Source organism: Sabethes cyaneus, chromosome 3, assembly GCF_943734655.1.
Source record: "Sabethes cyaneus chromosome 3, idSabCyanKW18_F2, whole genome shotgun sequence".
Taxonomy (NCBI): domain Eukaryota; kingdom Metazoa; phylum Arthropoda; class Insecta; order Diptera; family Culicidae; genus Sabethes; species Sabethes cyaneus.
This window is the reverse complement of record NC_071355.1, coordinates 208,150,718-208,168,077: the sequence shown is the minus strand read 5'-3', so window position 1 is coordinate 208,168,077 and position 17,360 is coordinate 208,150,718. Positions and strand designations below refer to the sequence as shown.

The 17,360-nt window shown below is 41.7% G+C and overlaps 1 protein-coding gene across 2 annotated transcripts in view; it reads right to left on the bottom strand.

The window, feature by feature from the left end:
- The window catches only part of LOC128742134 (protein naked cuticle homolog), a 121,476-nt gene extending 111,877 nt beyond the window's left edge, over nucleotides 1–9,599 (bottom strand). For both annotated transcript variants that reach the window (XM_053838368.1, XM_053838369.1), the window contains exon 1: nucleotides 8,005–9,599. In XM_053838368.1, coding sequence (XP_053694343.1) covers nucleotides 8,005–8,068 — 64 coding nt within the window. In that variant the 5' untranslated portion in view covers nucleotides 8,069–9,599. The remainder of the gene's footprint in view (nucleotides 1–8,004) is intronic.
- Nucleotides 9,600–17,360: the final 7,761 nt, after the last annotated feature.

The following is a 17,360-nucleotide window of genomic DNA, read 5'->3' as shown; positions in this document are numbered from 1 at the left end:
CTAGAATACAAACATCATGCATAATGTGTGAATTTATATTTGCGATCTTATAGCAAAACTTTAAGCCCAAGATCAAGTTTGAAATCAAATTCAAATAAAAATTCTAATCACGCAAAATTTCCAATCCAGTAATTCAATTTCTAGTCCATTGGTGTGCCCAGGCTGAGGCACGTGCGGAGCTTTTTCTAAAAAACTTAATGTTAAAATCCTCATAATGTAACTCGGAAGTCCGGAGTATATAATCTAATCGACCGGAGTTTTGCTGTATGCCAATTAATAACACAAACATTTATTTTTGCCAAACATGCTTTTGAAGAGTACAAACTGCCGGTTTCTCTTCAGCTGCAGCAATCATATACAGGCAGTCGACGTGGGCACAATGCATGTACTACAGTCTATTTGCGATCCCTTTTCTATTTAGCCCTGAGGACGATAGGTGTTTGAACTATTTCGCAAGACTATTTGTTGAACATTGAAGATGATCAAATTTTTGTCTTGTACACCTAACGTTAATAGTGTCATTTATCTATCAGCAGCGGTAGTCTTATGAAAGCTCATCGTGGAAAATTTTATGAAAAACTTTTTCCAACTGATTACCTTGGAAAGCTGAGAAAATTTGCTTGCATCTTTATATAAAATTGTTCTACGATGCTTGGTTAAAGAAATTAAAACAAGCGATATCTGAAAAACTCGGCAATTTCCCTAAAATTTTCTAGGAAAATAAGGAAGCAAAATTTCATGAAATTCTGAGACGCTTGTATGCTAATTTTGAAAAATGCCCAGAAATTGGGTTTACCATGGCTGTTCCTTACGTTTGCTTATAGAAATTACACTGCAATGTTTGTTTACTCTTCAAATTGCTCGTATACTGGGAAGTATTTGGTTGTTGATGAGCTCTGTAGCCACAAGGCTACCGAGCAGGGTTGCCACATACACAGATTATTCTGTGTTTAACAGATATTTGAAAGAAATCGCCTGTACAGAATCTGTATGCATAGAATATAGATTTTCGCCAAATTACACAGATTAAACAGATTTTCGAGCTTTTACATGAGTGTAAAAGAGACGGAAATAGTCAGCAAAATAACTCTCTATCTCTTTCACTCTCATTGTTTTGCATTGGACAGATTTTTGTACAGATATTTTTCCTCACCGTACAGATTGTCAGATTTTTCCAACCAAAAATACAGAATTATATGTGGCATCCCTGCTACCGAGTCTTTGCCGCACATTTGGCAAGTGACATTATCATGGGTACATTCTCGGACCCCCTACATTCTTTGTTTGTACTTCCACGATGCCGACAATGAAGCCTCCTGTCAGGGCAAGTTATAAGAGCAGTACTGGCCCGAGGAGCGTAATTAAGCCTCTTGTCCATGGGCAAATTATAACATATTCTACTTCCTGATTGCTGGAACAACATTGACATGGTACACCACAGTAAAAACACGAAGGAAATAGAGTGAAAACACCCACACTATAGCACTGATAGCCTCCGAAAAGGCCGTGAATACAGAGTTTGCACATTTATTCGTTGAATTTAAAGCCGCGTATGCTAGCACCGACCGGAAAGAGCTATGGAAAATCATGGATGAAAACAGCTTCCCCAGGAGACTCATGAAATTGATTCAATCTATGATGGATGGTACACGGTGCTGTCTTCGGATTTTGGGTGGATTGTCAAGTTCATTCGAATCACACAGAGGACTTCGTCCGTGGTGATGGTCTCTCATGCTTGCTGTTCAACATAGGTGTTACGAAGCGAGCGGATATCAAAACGCGCGTCCCCGCTAATAGAGGGAGGGGTCATAATTCCCCTCCTAAAGAGGGGATGGGTCTCAATGCATCATAGAAAAAAAAATTGTGTGCATATGCAAATTTTCACGCCGATCGGTTCAGTAGTTTTCGATTCTAAAAGGAATATACGGACAGACAGACAGTAATTTGCGTTTCATTTGTATGGCAGCCCCTTTTCTTAGTGCGGGAGAGGTCTCTAACCATCATAAGAACCTTCCCCGGCCCCAAAAGCCCCTATATGTAAATGTTCACGCCGATCGGTTCAGTAGTTTTCGATTCTATGAGGAACATACGCGCAGACAGACAGAAATCCATTTTTATAGGTATAGATTTGTATGGGAGCCCCCTCTCTTAGTGGGGAGAGGGGTCTCCAACCATCATAAGAACCTTCCCTGACCCCTAAAATCCATACATGCAAATTTTTACACCGATCGGTTCAGTAGTTTTCAATTCTATAAGGAACAAACGGACAGTCAGAAAGACATCCAGACAGACAGACAGACAGAAATCCATTTTTATTGGTATAGATAACTCGTTCTAATACCGCGAATGGATGTGGTCATTAAAAGGCTGCAACATCACCTGGTTCGAAGAGTGAAGAAGCAATTTGGGAGAAACCCACGACGAAGTGTCAATCAAATGGCTAAAGAACTGAAAATATCCTACCGCAGCATCCGACGCATATTGAAAAATGAGCTCAAGGTCAAGCCTTACTAATTCCAAAAGGCACCAAAAAGTTAGACTACAAAGGGGCCGTGCACTAATTACGTAAGGCATTATGGGGGGAGGGGGGGTTCCGCGAAATCTTACAAAATCTTATTTGGGGGGGAGGGGGGCTTAACCATTTCTTACGTAAGATTTTGACACACGAAAAAATTATGAAATAGTCATATTTTTAATAGCAACTTATGTTATTTGTTACAAAATTTTTTAAATTGATGAGGTAAGTTGTGAAGTGTCGAAATCTTTCATGCTGCAAGGAAATGCATAGCAACCTGCTGAGTATTTTAGCCTTGTCCACTCAAGGAAACAGCAGTTGGCCTACTTGTTCCAGAGTCTCTGATGTCATCGGTTTATGCTATTATTTATAATTTATAATTTATTCGTATAATTCATAGGACAATTTGGGTCTAAATGAATTCTTAAAAGTTACTTAATTGTTAGTATTTACATTGTCAAGTGTACGAATTCGTTAGCGGTAAATGCGTGATGGTTCGTCAAAAATAAAAAGGTCAGCAAAGCAGTTGAATTTTCTGATCATGGAAGCGATGGGAGAGTTGGCAGCATATTGCGTTGAATAGAAGTCTTCCTGTAGAATCATTTTGGGTCGTAAGACTCTTGAAGGTGCGTAGAGTCCGATTTGCGATAGGATGTCCGGTGCATCATATTCGCCAGTTAAAAGCTTGCAGCCGAACAACCTTTGCGAAACCTTTCTACGTCGACTTAGCGTGCTTAAACCCAACAGACGACAGCGGTCTTCGTACGGTGTTAAGTTTTGCTGATCCCTCCATGGAAGGTGACGAAGTGCATGTCGAACAAATTTTCGCTGTATGTTTTCCAGTCTGGCGGACCAGACAAACTCGTGCGGGTTCCAAACGATGCTCGCAAGTTCCAGCGTTGACCGTACAATAGAGCAATAGAGAGCTTTGAAGCAGATCGGGTCATTGAATTCACCAGTAATCTTAAATATGAACCCAAGACTACGATTGGACTTGTCAACGATGGCAGAAATGTGGGACTTCATGGTGAGTTTCTCGTCAAGTAATACTCCAAGGTCCTTCGCCTGTTCTACCCTATTCAATTTTGATCCGGAAATTTCGTAATCGAACTCTATTGCGCTTCTAGTGCGATGGAAACTGATGACGCAACATTTCTCCACACTCAGTAACAATTGATTCCTTCCGCACCAGTCACTTAACAACTCCAGAAGCTTCTGCAACATTCTGCAGTCCTCGATTCTTCTGACTTCAAGAAAGATTTTCAGATCATCAGCGAAGAAAAGCCTTCCATCTTCATTGAGTAGTAACGCTGCATCATTTATGTAGATACAGAATAGCAATGGTCCCAAATTGCTACCCTGTGGCACACCATTTGTAAACGCGGCAGGCCGGCAGTTGCCAAGTTGTACGAAGAGTTGCCTATCCGTAAGGTAAGTTTCCAACCATCTGCATAAACTTGTGGTACACCCAAGTTTCTCCAACTTGCTTAAAATAATAGTATGATTAACGGTATCAAAAGCGGCCTTCAAATCAGTATAAACTGTATCCACTTGCGCTTTGGCGCTCATACTATTAATGCAGAACGATGTGAAATTCACCAAATTCGTTTCTACAGATTGCCCGGGATCATTCCAACATATTTCGTTGCAATTTCCTATCTCAATCCCGCAAGGCAGCCGCAATCCCTTATGATATTACGAGAAATCTTAGGATATATTGTTCTTCTGTTCTCAAATATCTTGCCTGCCCAAATATCTTGTGGCCAGAGTGGGGTCAGTATTTTGCTTCAAAGGAAACTGCGGTCATTACAGATCTGTACATTAGACGCAACGCAGTGCCAATTCCAACATAAGACCATGACGCGTGTCATCTAGAACAGGCAAAGAAGTTCTTTGTATACTACTTGACGAGGACACGTTTTCAGACGATTTAGATTGGATCAATGCGAATTAAGTGAACGCTAGTGAGTTTCTGAGCATACACCAACATTTATAGACAAACTCAATGCTGAAATACGTTCTGTTCGTGCCGGGGCCATCAAGGGATTTACAATAGATAATTGATATTATTTGTTTTTTTATGAATTTGTTTGAACTTTGGTTTTTATGAACTTGTTTGAACTTTGTTGACTGTTTCAATATTCTTTCAATGTCTATCTTTTTAAATAAAACTTGAATTTTGATGTTTCAAAAAATCTTACTAAGAATTTGTACGGGGGGGAGGGGGGATTGGCCAAAATCTTACAAAATCTTATATAGGGGGGAGGGGGGGTTCAAAAATGAGGAAAAAGGCCTTACGTAATTATTGCACGGTCCCAAAGAGCGAAGAAGTTGCCTCACTTGGCCAAAAGCGGTCTTACTTAAAATTGAATTTGAAAATTTACTTGAAATTCGCCAGGAAATTGAACTAATCTTTAAATTGGATAAGTTTTCTTTTTATTTAATTTCCAGGTTTCGTATTCTACTAAGTATTCTACTAAGACGCAATTGAACTTACATTGAACTTGAAATTAGACTTAAATTGAATATGAGTTCGGAAGGTGAAATCAGAATTAAATTAAACCTGTAAATAACCCTAAAAAGGAACAGTAAATTAACTTGAAATTGAAAATGAAATTCAAATTTGAAAGTACAATTTCAAATGAAATTCAATTTCATTTGAAATTGCACTTAAAATGGGACATTGAATTTGACGTGACACTGTACTTCAAGTTGAACTTAAAATTTACTTTGAAATTAGGCTTGGAAGCGAAAATGAAATTAGCTCAGAAATTGGAACTCAATTGAGCTTCGAATTGGACCTAAAATGGGACATTAACCCTAGATTGACTGACCGGAAATCCGACAAAATTCGAGCAGCCAGAACACCCGGTTATAAAAATAATTTTTTTTTATGAACGTTTCAATTTACGTAAAATTATATAAATAACAAGAATCTGGGGCCTTCTGACGATATTTCAAAAGGAACAGTCCGAAACTGGAACTCGAAAAACTCGGCAAGGGTACAAGTTTACCCAGTTGATCAATTGAGGGTTAAATCGGAGTTCAATTGGGTTTGAAAATGCACTTAAAATTGTAAGTGAAAGCGGAATTAAATTAGACTTGAAATTAGATTTCGATTGGAACATTAAATTAGATTTGAAATTGGACTTCGACTGGGACATTAAATTGAACATGAAACTAGACTTGAAATCGAACTGGAAATTGCAATTACTTACTTAGGCCATTGCAAATTCTTTTTGTCTACTGGCTGCAAGTAAAAGCTTTTCGGTGCAGGATAAAATGAATCAATGCCGATAACCTACGTGTCTGTTGCCATCAGGGGTGTGAAATTGTCAAAATTTGGCGGAAAAAATATCCATAGATGGCGACAACTCTGAAGTAGCCTTCATATCGAAAATAACAGCTAGTAATAGTTAAATTATTATAGATAATAGGCTGCGTTTAAATGATTTCTGATTAGTTTCAGTTCTTTTAAGATGAATCAATCTGTAAATAGGTACCAGAACGAAAAGTACCAAAACCAATGGATGGGGCATAGTCAATGTATGTAGTTTGACACCCACACCACCCCTCTGGTTGCCATGCATGCCAAAAGGGAAAGACATCCGGTATTTGCGCTGAACTTGCTTTGGCTTTGATGTTATTTGTAACCAATGGCCCTTTTAAGGGCCACCAACAAATTAAATGAAGGTTGAATCAAATTTTTCGTAATCTGCAATTCGTATTTATAATTGCAAATTAAGTTTTTTGTAAAAATGTTTAGTTTATCGTACCTAACGTACCGTAACGCTAACTATATGCTACTTTTGTGGCGTTCCCTTCAAACCGCTAAGCTATAACACTGTAAAATTCTCTAAAACAATTTTTGCTGTTGCCGATACAATATCGGGAGATATTTTCGGCTGAAAGAAAATACAATTTTTATCTTCAATTATTACTCGATGCTGAAGGCCACCAAGGCTGAGTGATGGATGATATTCACATTTATCTATACCCTTTCGTACAACCCTTAGGGCTGTATACTTTGTAGTTTTTGCCATTTAAAAAATCGTTGCTCCCCCGCTTCAGTTGCCAAACACCGGAAGGACAAAAACTTTATAAAATATTTGTAATGGCCTAATTTATAGAATTTAATTTGACATGAAATAATTGGTCAGATGGAAAATACAGATGAATTTATTAGTGAAAATAAAACACAGGATAGCATTAACTACTTTTTCGAAGAATTTGAATTGCTTCCGGTGACCTTTGATGAAGAATAGTTTCAGATAAGCTCGTCAACATAAGAAATTATATATTAGCATTGTTTTATTCATATTGAATAAAAAGCTCCACCCTTTTGCCGCCGATAATAACATGTATAATATGTTTTTGATTTTTAATATAATACAGCCTATATGTATTTTTACAATTAGCTTTGCGAATACCGTCATGTTCCGATTTTGTCAGCCCCATGTTGAATTTTGGGCTGACGAAATGGAGAAACTGACAAAATCATAAAGTTTTTTTTCGAATTTTTTTTCAAAATTCAAGACTTAAGACCTTGCAATATCGAAGACTTCTACTAAAAATTAAATTTTAACCCTCAATTGGTTAACCGAAAGCTCAATGTACCGGGCACAGCACACTGGTCCAGAACCTTTTCTGGTGCGCATTAGATTTGATCGGGAAAACGTGGTTTTAGGTTGATGGAACCTTTGGAAGACTTTCTTAAAATTAAAAGTTCTATCGTCCAGCGGAATTCAAACTTTGATTAATCCCCCTAAAAATGAAATAAAAAATTTATTTTACTTCAGTCTCATATAACACATTGATATGTTCTGCAAAGTTTTACAGTATATTATTACAAGAAATTTTGCTTAAGACAGTAACCTTCTATCTCTTCACCTAAGATAGAAAAATCCTATTTCTCATGAATGAAAAATCGTTAAAATCAGTTTTTCTATTTTAGCTGTTTTATAGTTGTTGTATGACTTTTTCTTGTTTTACAAAGTTGTACTAATAGTAAAAATACACGACATTGCTGAATATAGTATACCTCTATCTTTGCTTGTTTAGGAACTATAGAACTTTTACTATAAAAATACTCTAATTTTGACTCCGAATTACTCGCAAGAAGGCATCATTTTATTCAAAAACTCTCCCCAGAGAATGAAAATAGTTTCAAGTGGGCTGAAAACTTTTATAAATTATGTTTAAAAGCGCAAAAGTTAAACAAAATTTATAGGCTGACAAAATCGGGATTAAAAGCTGGTAAAATCGGGGGTAGAAAAAATCGGGAGCTGACAAAATCGGAACATTACTGTAGTTAATTACACTTCAACTAACATCTCAATGTTGTAACCACTAACCATAAAAAGAATCACCTTAATTGTTAAAATTGATTGCCCAGGCTGCGGCAGCTTGCTAACTACCTAGATATTAAAACTTTTCTTATACGAATCATATCCCCACCCGCCGTTGGACAATAAATCAAGCCAACCTACCTGTAAACTGCTTATATCCACCGAGAATCTTATGTTTCCACCATTTGACGATGTTCCCGGCCATGATCGTCTCTTGTTGGCGATGTTGCGTTGGGCCGACGACTTATCAGCCAATGGAATTTTTTTGCTTCTTTTTCTTTTCACCCGTTTCTACTCGCAATCTTCCGACACGCACAAATCGTTTCTCACCCCGAACAACCCGAAACTCTGCTCTATAACGTCACCTCTAACGGGTGATCATGATCATTAGTGTTGGCTGCATATTTTCCGTACCCGAAGTGTGATTTCTTCCAATTCACTCCGATTCACTCGATTTTTCCCACATTTCCACCATTTTTCACTGACACTTTGATTTCATCAAAACACACCATTTTTCGCCTCGAGCTACGCACGCAGGCCGACGCAACTATTTCTTCTCCGCTTTCGCCTATTTTCCCGTTTTTTTTTCGTTTCTCTGTAGGCAGGTAACTTATTTGAAAGATTATTTATTTCGTTTCACTCCTTAGCGTGCTACCTTCGATGCGTAGAATGTAGGAAACCCGTATAAAATTCAACAACACACCGAAAATTTCGACGTATGTTTTGAATTCTCCAAACTATTTACTATGATTCTCCGCGTGTTTCGGCCGACCGCTATCGTTACCAACAACGGTGTGGACCAGGGGCGCGATACCTGCGGAACGAGCGCACGCGGGTGGATAGCTGTCTATGAAGAATTTTTCGTTCCGATCTTCCTCACCATCTGTAGACAGGCAATTCGAAAAGATCTTCGCGCTCAGGAAAGAAGTGAAATATTTTGACCCCTTATCCGTACAGGCAGGCACCGACAAAAAAGCCACACCGACAAATATTATTCTTCCCTTTGCGTTCCAAGCTCCTTTCCACACTGTCCTCTCGGTCCCGTGCGTCTGTTATTAATTCAGAGAAATTTTTACAACTTTTTGTTTGTGTTGCCTCCACGACACCTCCTCAGCACTGTGTCGTCTCCGTTTTCCGACAGTCCACAACGTACACAATGCCAATAACAGTCGTCTTCGTCGTTTCTTTCGTTCCACGTTACACACGAACTTGAGGAGAGGTTTTTGTAAACACACACGTTCGCATACTCCCTTGCAGCACCACAAAAATGGTCTCGGTGTGTGCAGACCTCGGGTTCACGTAGCTGTCAATTTCCACACAAAATAGTGCAAGCATAACACCAATGGAGGCGCGTTCAATTGGCGGTGCTTTATTGTTCAGTCCATCAAATTTAACAAGATACCGTTTCTGTTCTTCTGTTCCTTCCGTGTCTATCTCGAGCTACCACCCATCAAACGCAGAACATCACAAAAACTCGCCCCAAACACTTCACTATCAATCGATCAGTATTTCTCAATCACTTGAAGATGTTCCGCCTTCGATCCAATAATGTTTAAACGGGGCAGATTGTTTTGTTTTCACTCTGCCCACTCGGGAAATAACTGGATGTTATAATTCGTTCAATTTCGTCGATGGTATCCTTGGGTTGAGTAAGGAATTAAATAACATCTCACAGTCCAAATCAGAATATACAGAAAATGTACACGCGCACACTAAACAGTAAGCACAGTCCGAACAAGTGGGTAGTTGAATTGGTACTGATGGCGAGCGACGACACGAACGTTTCTATCCCGCTTTGGAGCTGCGGGAACGAGTCGAGATCTGCAACACCATCACTACTTCGGGCGCAATGGGCGCCGAGTTTTCACGACGACAAACAACATTCTATGCTGCTGCTGCTGCTGCTGCTGGTGGTGCTCGCAACCTTATGCTGCCGTACCGTGTATGAATGAGTCAACATAGCATCCCTCCGCCGAACGCAGACACGTGAATCGGGCGGTCATGCTGCGCTCGTCGTGTCTACCACGCTCGGTCGGTGGTGTTGTTATTTTTGTTGCTGTTGCTGTACGGTACGGTACGTCGTCGTGTGGAGAGTGGTTGTGTGAGCGCGCTTATTGCTATGAATGGGAGAGGGTGGAAACTGAAGCGCTCTATAGACGGCACGCACGCAGAGTTTCCATGTTTGTTTTGTGCTTCTGCCGACCGAGAGCTGGTGGGAGGAAAACGCTGCTCGGAAGCGCTCTGGAACGGATTGGAAAGCGAAACGATGGCACTGTTCGAAAGGTTTGTTGTGATTTTACAGCACTCTCTGATATTGATGCGATATTTTGCTTCAATCTTGACAGAAATAAATTAGGGCGATGATATGGTCAGACCACTTTCAGCATTAGGCATTGTCAAAATTTGAAAGGAATTTATTCTTCAACTAATATTGGAGCTAATGGTAAACATAAATTTGGAATTTTCGGTTGTACAGTTGGTTATCTATCATAAACGGCTGTTACCGTTTATGTTGCCTGACGTTTCGGCCCTCAGTTTTGGCCTTTTTCAAAGCAAATATTGTTACGTTTTCTCATCTAATCATTGATTATCAATGGACGGAAGTTTGTTGAATTTCTCTTTTTACACGGTTTATTTTTTACGATTTTTGCATTAATGTGGATTTTTATGACGATTTTTGAATAACGATTTTTGAACTAACGCGGTTTTTTCAGGGATTTTTAAATCCGAGCGGTTTTTTCGATGATTTTGAATTAACGTAGTTTTTTACGTCGATTTTTGCATTAACACGGTTTATTTTATGACGATTTTTGAATTAACGCGGATATTTTTACAACATTTTTCGAATTAACGCGTTTTTTTTAACGGGTTTATTTTACGCGTCGCGTATCCCCGCCCCCGTGTGAAGAAAGACTTGAGTGTATACATTATTTTAGCACCAAACCAATGCAATTGGAGTTGCTAAAATTCAAACTTCGTTCCGTTGGTAATCAACGATTAGACAAGAAAACGTCTGTCTGTCTGTACGGTTTTACAATTACTGACCAACTGCAGCTGCGCACCCTGCTTCGTATTATTCTTATCACCTCGGTTTCCTCCAGTCCTCCAGTGTCCGTCTATCATCGGCAAAGCTAACGATAAGCACACCCCTGGGCAGTTTAAAAGTCAGTAAGCCGTTGTACATCCCGTTCCAAAGCGTTGGGCCGAAAATGGAGCCTTGCGGAACTCCCGCCGGGATGTTTGTCGTCTTCCGCTCCTCAGTGGACTCACAAAGAAGCACCCTGTTTTGGAAGTAACTCCTCAGAACTGCTCACAGATATCCAAGGACCTGTATTAGCATTCTGTGAAACGATTCGGCGATGGCCTCCTACTCCTAGCTGACACTGAAAGGCGTTTTTTAAGTCGAACGGCTCAAAAACGATCTCCAATGTTTACACGACTTTTCGGCTTGCTGGTCTACTATCCAAATGGCATCTGCAGTGGAATTCACTCTCCGGAAGCCGAACTGCAAGTTTGACAGACCCTGTTTATCTTCCGTGTACGTCGTCAACCTTTTAGATTCAGATTAGAATTAGATAACCTATCCAGGAGTTCTCCGCATGTAACCAGCAGGTATATATGATGCTGAATCCTCCTCAGATTTTCCTGGTTTAGGCAATAGCACTAACTGCTGGATCTTCCAGACCTCCGTGAAGTATTTCTGCAGCACTGTCCGAAACATATCCGGGTACACTTGTGTCGCTGTCTTCAGAGCCACATTAGGGTTTCCATCTGGACCAGACGCCTTCTTGATCTTCCGTCGTCTAACTACTGCCACTAACCGTCAGCATTCTACCTTCTTCTAAATCGTACATCGCATGCCCTTGCCAAGACGTGCATCAACTCCAGATTCCGCTGGCGAGCAGCTACGAGACACCGGAATGGCCCAGGAATACGCGCGGCGGCTGGAAGCAGCGTTACCAACGGAATTGCAGGCGCAGCAGATCTTGACGATGGTTGGAAAGGCATTAAGACCGCCATCGGTAGTACTGTTCTAGCGGCACTAGGTACAATGAATCCAAACCGAAAAAACGATTGGTTCGACGGCGAATGCGAGCAATTAGTGCAGGAGAAGAATGCAACACGTGCGAAAATGCTGCAATACCGTACGAGGGCGAATATGGAGCGTTATAAACAAGCACGGAACAGGCAAAACTCGGTCTTCCGGAGGAAATAGCGCCAACAGGAAGAACGAGATCGCGAGGTGATTGAAGAACTGTACTGTGCTAACGATAAACGGAAGTTCTACGAGAAGTTAAACTGTTCGCGCAAAGGCTATGTGCCGCAGGCCGATATGTGTCGGGACTCAGACGGGAATTTTCTCACGAACGAACGTGAGGTGATCGAGAGGTGGAAGCACTATTATGACGAGCACCTTAACAGCGATGTAGCTGAACATGAAGGTGACGATATGGCAATAGATCATGGAGCACGTGCAGAAGACGACAGAATATCAGCCCCTGACCAGGGAGGTAGCAGAAGGGATTGGTCGGCTGAAGAACAATAAAGCGGCTGGGGCTGATCAGCTACCCGGCGAGCTGCTGAAATACGGTGGTGACCCACTGGCTAGAGCGCTGCACTGGGTCGCGCTTCGGCAAGTGTTGCAGAAATGTCGCGAATACAACGTGCCCACGCATAATTTATTCATCGACTTCAAATCGGCGTACGACACGATCGATCGAGATCTGCTATAGCAGATTATGCACTACTACGGATTTCCGGATAAACTAACGCGATTGGTGAAGGCGACGATGGATCGAGTAATGTGTGTTGTTCGAGTATCAGGGGCAGTCTCGAGTCCCTTTGAATCTCGAAGAGGGTTACGACATGGTGATGGGCCTTCATGTTTGTTGTTCAACATCGCTTTGGAGGGTGGGATAAGAAGAGCGGGGATAGACACGAGTGGCACGATATTCACAAAGTCCGTCCAGCTTCTTGATTTTGCTGACGACGTTCACATCATTACACGAACCTTTGAGAGGATAATGTACGTCGCACTGAAAGCTGAAGCCAAACGGATTGAACTTGTCATTAATGTATCGAAAACAAAATATATGTAAGGAAGAGGTTCTAGAGAAATGAATACTGACCTCCCTCCCCGAATTCATTTAGACGGTGATGAAATCGAGGTAGTAGAAGAGTTCGTGTTTCTGGGCTCACTGGTTACCGCAGACAACGACACAAGCAGAGAAATACAAAGACGCGTTATGGCAGAAAATCGTGCCTATTTTGGACTCCGTAGGACTCCGTAGGACGCTGCGATCGAACAAAACTCGTCACCGCAAGAAGTTACCAATCTACAAGACGCTGAAGACCGGTGGTTCTTTACGGACATGAGGCATGGACTACCCAACAAACATTTTCGTTGAATAACAGCGTATTAAGCGCATGTTACCCAGTAATTAGCTGTACAATGGTCGAACAAGCTACAATTCAAGAAAACTGTTTGTTGGGTATGCTCGTGGAGGACCAACGTGCCCTTAAAGTTTTCGAACGGAAGGTGTTCCGCACCATCTAAGGCGAAGTGCAGATGATAGACGGAACGTAGAGGAGACGAACGAATCATGAATTGAATCAGTTGCTTAGGGAACCACCCATCGCTCATACCGCAAAATCGGTCGCCTGCGATGGGCTGGGCACGTCGTGAGGATGTCGGACGACAGCCCGGTTAAAAAAGTTCTCAATAACGATCCGACTGGAACGGGATGGAAGGCGACCTGCGGACCCTACGCGGACTACGTGGCTGGCGAATTGAGGCCATGGACCGAGCGGAATGGAGTCGATTTCTTCGTAGAGCAGAGGAAACTACGGCCTGGAGCTGATTAAGTAAGTAAGATTCCGCTGGCCGACGCTATCTATACCTGATCGCTTGATGACCTCTATGGGTATAACACTCACATACCCTCCAGTTCATGTTCGGCATTAACGATGGGCCGTCGATGATGATGGATTCGCGTCTATCTTTACAATAAGTGCTAACGTTTTCTACGTTCAACAGTTCTCTATCTCCAGTTCTCTACTCTATCTACAGTTCTCTATCTTCCAGTTCTCTACCTTCAATTCTCTATCTCTAGTTTTCTATCCCCAGTTCTCTATCTCCATTTCTCTTTTTCCATTTCTCGATCGCGATCTTTCTGTCTCTACCTCTGTAACCCCATCTCTCTTTCTCCATCTCTCTAGCGCCAGCTCTCTATTTCTCTCTATCTCCCTCTGTTCTGATACATCACTGTTGATAATCAGCATCCGTGCTCTCCTCGTCTTTCACTCGTTTGTAATCAGCGTCGTATTTATCTGTTGTACTGATGGAATCGTTCCTCCTGTTGTCTTTGTTATTTCGCCTGTGTGCCATGCAGGTGTTGGTTCCAGTGCTGCTGCAAACCTCACGTACAAGATTCCTCCATCTTTATTCCAATGTGTTTCGGCTCGCGGCGCAAAACCTTTACAAGTAACGTTTATTTTCTTATACTTTCGACAACCAAACAGCTGGTGCTTTCCTCTCGTCCTTATGCTAGAATCGGTTTCACTGTCTTCGTTTCTTTGTTGCGTTTTAACAAGTGACCTGCTTCAGTAACATACACGCGCTCCGCTTTTCTTGTCGTCCGACATTCCTCTTCGGATGAGCCATTATGTCAATTGCTTTCAATAAACTCAATAGCGCTTTCCACTGAGCTGCTGATCGCTGTTTCAATACTATTTAGACAGTCCTTAAAAGGACCTTCGGATAGGTCTGGCTCAAGCGATAGTATTGCGGCTACTTGGTAACGACTTAGGGTAGCTTAAATAGTTGCATATTGTATCCATGACGAACAACGGTACCGAAAGTTGACAACACCGGAGAATCGGAGTCCAATCCGCTAGATCTGCTGTGAGTCTGTTGTAAATCTGCAATCCACAAGACCTGGGATAAGAGTTGGGTCCGAATCCGTTTACAATTGGCTGCCATTATAGCTTGGCTCGATTCGCGGAACTCCAGCTCGAGTAAAGAGGAACGTTATACAAACTTAATAAGCGTTCCTTCAATGGCCCTCTTTTGCCTAATTTTCCGCTCTTTCCCCTTCACGTCTTGTCTCGCTTTGGAGGCATTACCAGACATGAAAGTTTTCGTTTTATTACTTTCTTCTACCGTACCCTCAGTCTACTGTAAAGGTTACCTGTAAAAACGCCGGCATCAATATGCCAGATAGTTCTGCCCCTGACCCGCAGAGACATGGTTACGAATCCGCTAGAGTCCAGTAATCCAAAGTTAGCTACCGGATTTCAACCGAGACGCACACAACAAGACCCCTGTTAGCTCTGATCCCACCGTGACCCTCAAAATGAACCACTGTAGCCGTACTGTATCCTGTCATCAACATCGATGATCATCCCTGTCTTGTGATCGGTGTCGTAAGTACATTAGCCCAAGGTCATCGAACCCAAGCCATCAATCTCATTCCGGTTCCGTAGTCGGAGTCGCATCACGGCTCTCTGAGTCTGCATCTCCAGGCAAGTACACGTGGATATTTCGGATTTTCCTGCCCTGAAATGTCTTTTATCGGCAGCAACGTGTAGACCACTACGCCCTCTAGCCCAGTAGCCCAAGTTCATCGGTCAGCTGTCGACACACAAGACCCTATGAAAGCACCAGTTGGCTACAATAACGTATCTGTTAGTTATGCATAATTCCAATTGTTATTTTGTTATATGAGTTAATCATGCACTTCCTGAAAAGAGTTTCTAACTCACTGGATCCTTTGTCACTGTGCAATCCTTTGTCATACGTAAAGGAAGGTTTTGTGCCTTGACCCTTCTTTATCGACGGACTTCGCAGCCGATTATTAGAGTACGTGATAATTACGGTGCTATTGCAACGATCCTACTGACTCTATAGCAGCACCTCCCAGCCGAGATTTGAGCATACGACGACTGGCTTGTTAGGCCAGGAACTCGGAAGCTAACTAGGCGGGTTGCCTTCTGTTGACGCCTTTGCCAACATATAGAGGTGGGTGGGTGTGCGATACCTCCTAACCGCTTACTGGCTTGCTGCTAACTGAACAGGGTCAGCGCAACGGACACGGCAGACTGCTTCGGCGCAGTACTGTACACGGTGCACAGTACACAGTACTGTACACGGAAAGGATAGCGGTGATAGCTAGCTCGGGAAACAATGTTCTTAAAAGAACGAAAGTGGCATTGATGATATGAAATTATTTAGAAATTATTTGGGAGAGATTTTTGAATCTCTTCAGAATCCGCAATCAACAGATTCATCTTCGATGAAGTAGCAAGGTATGAGGACGAAGTTTCTGAAGTAATAGGAAATATGAACTGAACTTTTTCGTTTTTGAAGGTTTATCATTCTAATAATAGGTTTCAAGAAACCGACAATTTTTCCAAAAAAATGCCGGTTGACTGTGACCAGTGTTGCGAAGCCCACACTTGTGTGGGCTAATTTTATCACACACGCGTACTCGTTCTAATAAAGAGTTCCTTTCGGACTTCCGCTCTTGTTTATTCATGCACTGCAACGACTTTTGCGAGTGTGTATTTAGCTAACAGCCACGGTTGTCGCTCTCGCACGTCATTGCAGCCTGAGCAACTGATACCGATCACTCGCGAGGAATCGCACTCCCACCCGCGTGTAGAATCGAGGGCGTAAGATGAAGAAGAAAACAAAAAGTAATGCAAAATCTGTATCCCAGTGTGCCGCTAGCTCTCACGGGCAGCTGGCTGCCCACGAGTTGTTTGCCTCCTGAGTGGTTATGCAGAAAGACGCTGCGAGACTATGCGTTTTCGAGTGTGTAGGTAGTAAAATGTCTGCATACAGCAACGCCGGATGTTTTTCGTTTATTCTGGAGGCGCTATTTTGAGAATTTGCGTGGAGCGACCAACTGGCTAGCACCTGTCCTGCTTCCATCAATCAAAACGTGATCGAATAACGATACGGTCTGTTACGATGATCTCCACCGATATAAGAGACTATCCTACGAAGTAGGCACTTCGTATGGTCATGGTTTTTAAAGTGGGCAAGTCGATTAGTCAAAGTTTTCATCCGTAAGTCGGTATCGGTATGTGCTGAATTTCCCAATAACCACTCTGATTTCCTACTCCTGGCAGGATATACCGTGGTACGATTTGTGGTTTGCTGGGCTATACTGGCTCGACAAATGTCATTACAGATCTGGTGCTTGAATCATATTTTGTTCTGATAAATTGCTGTTTGATTTTTATCAGGATAATTTATTTGACATAACTCAATAAAAGTTTTAATTTTTTGCAGTAAAATACTTCAGCTTTTTACCGTAATGACTCAAAAAGAGCTAGTTAGTTCGATACGCCACTCAAAAATTAATTCAAGTGATAAGATGACAGGAGTTTCATACGAGAACAACAAAACATAAGTTTTAATTTTGCTATCCTATTCATGAAACGTATCATTTTTAATCATGTCTCTACGTAGAACAAACATCAAACTTCTC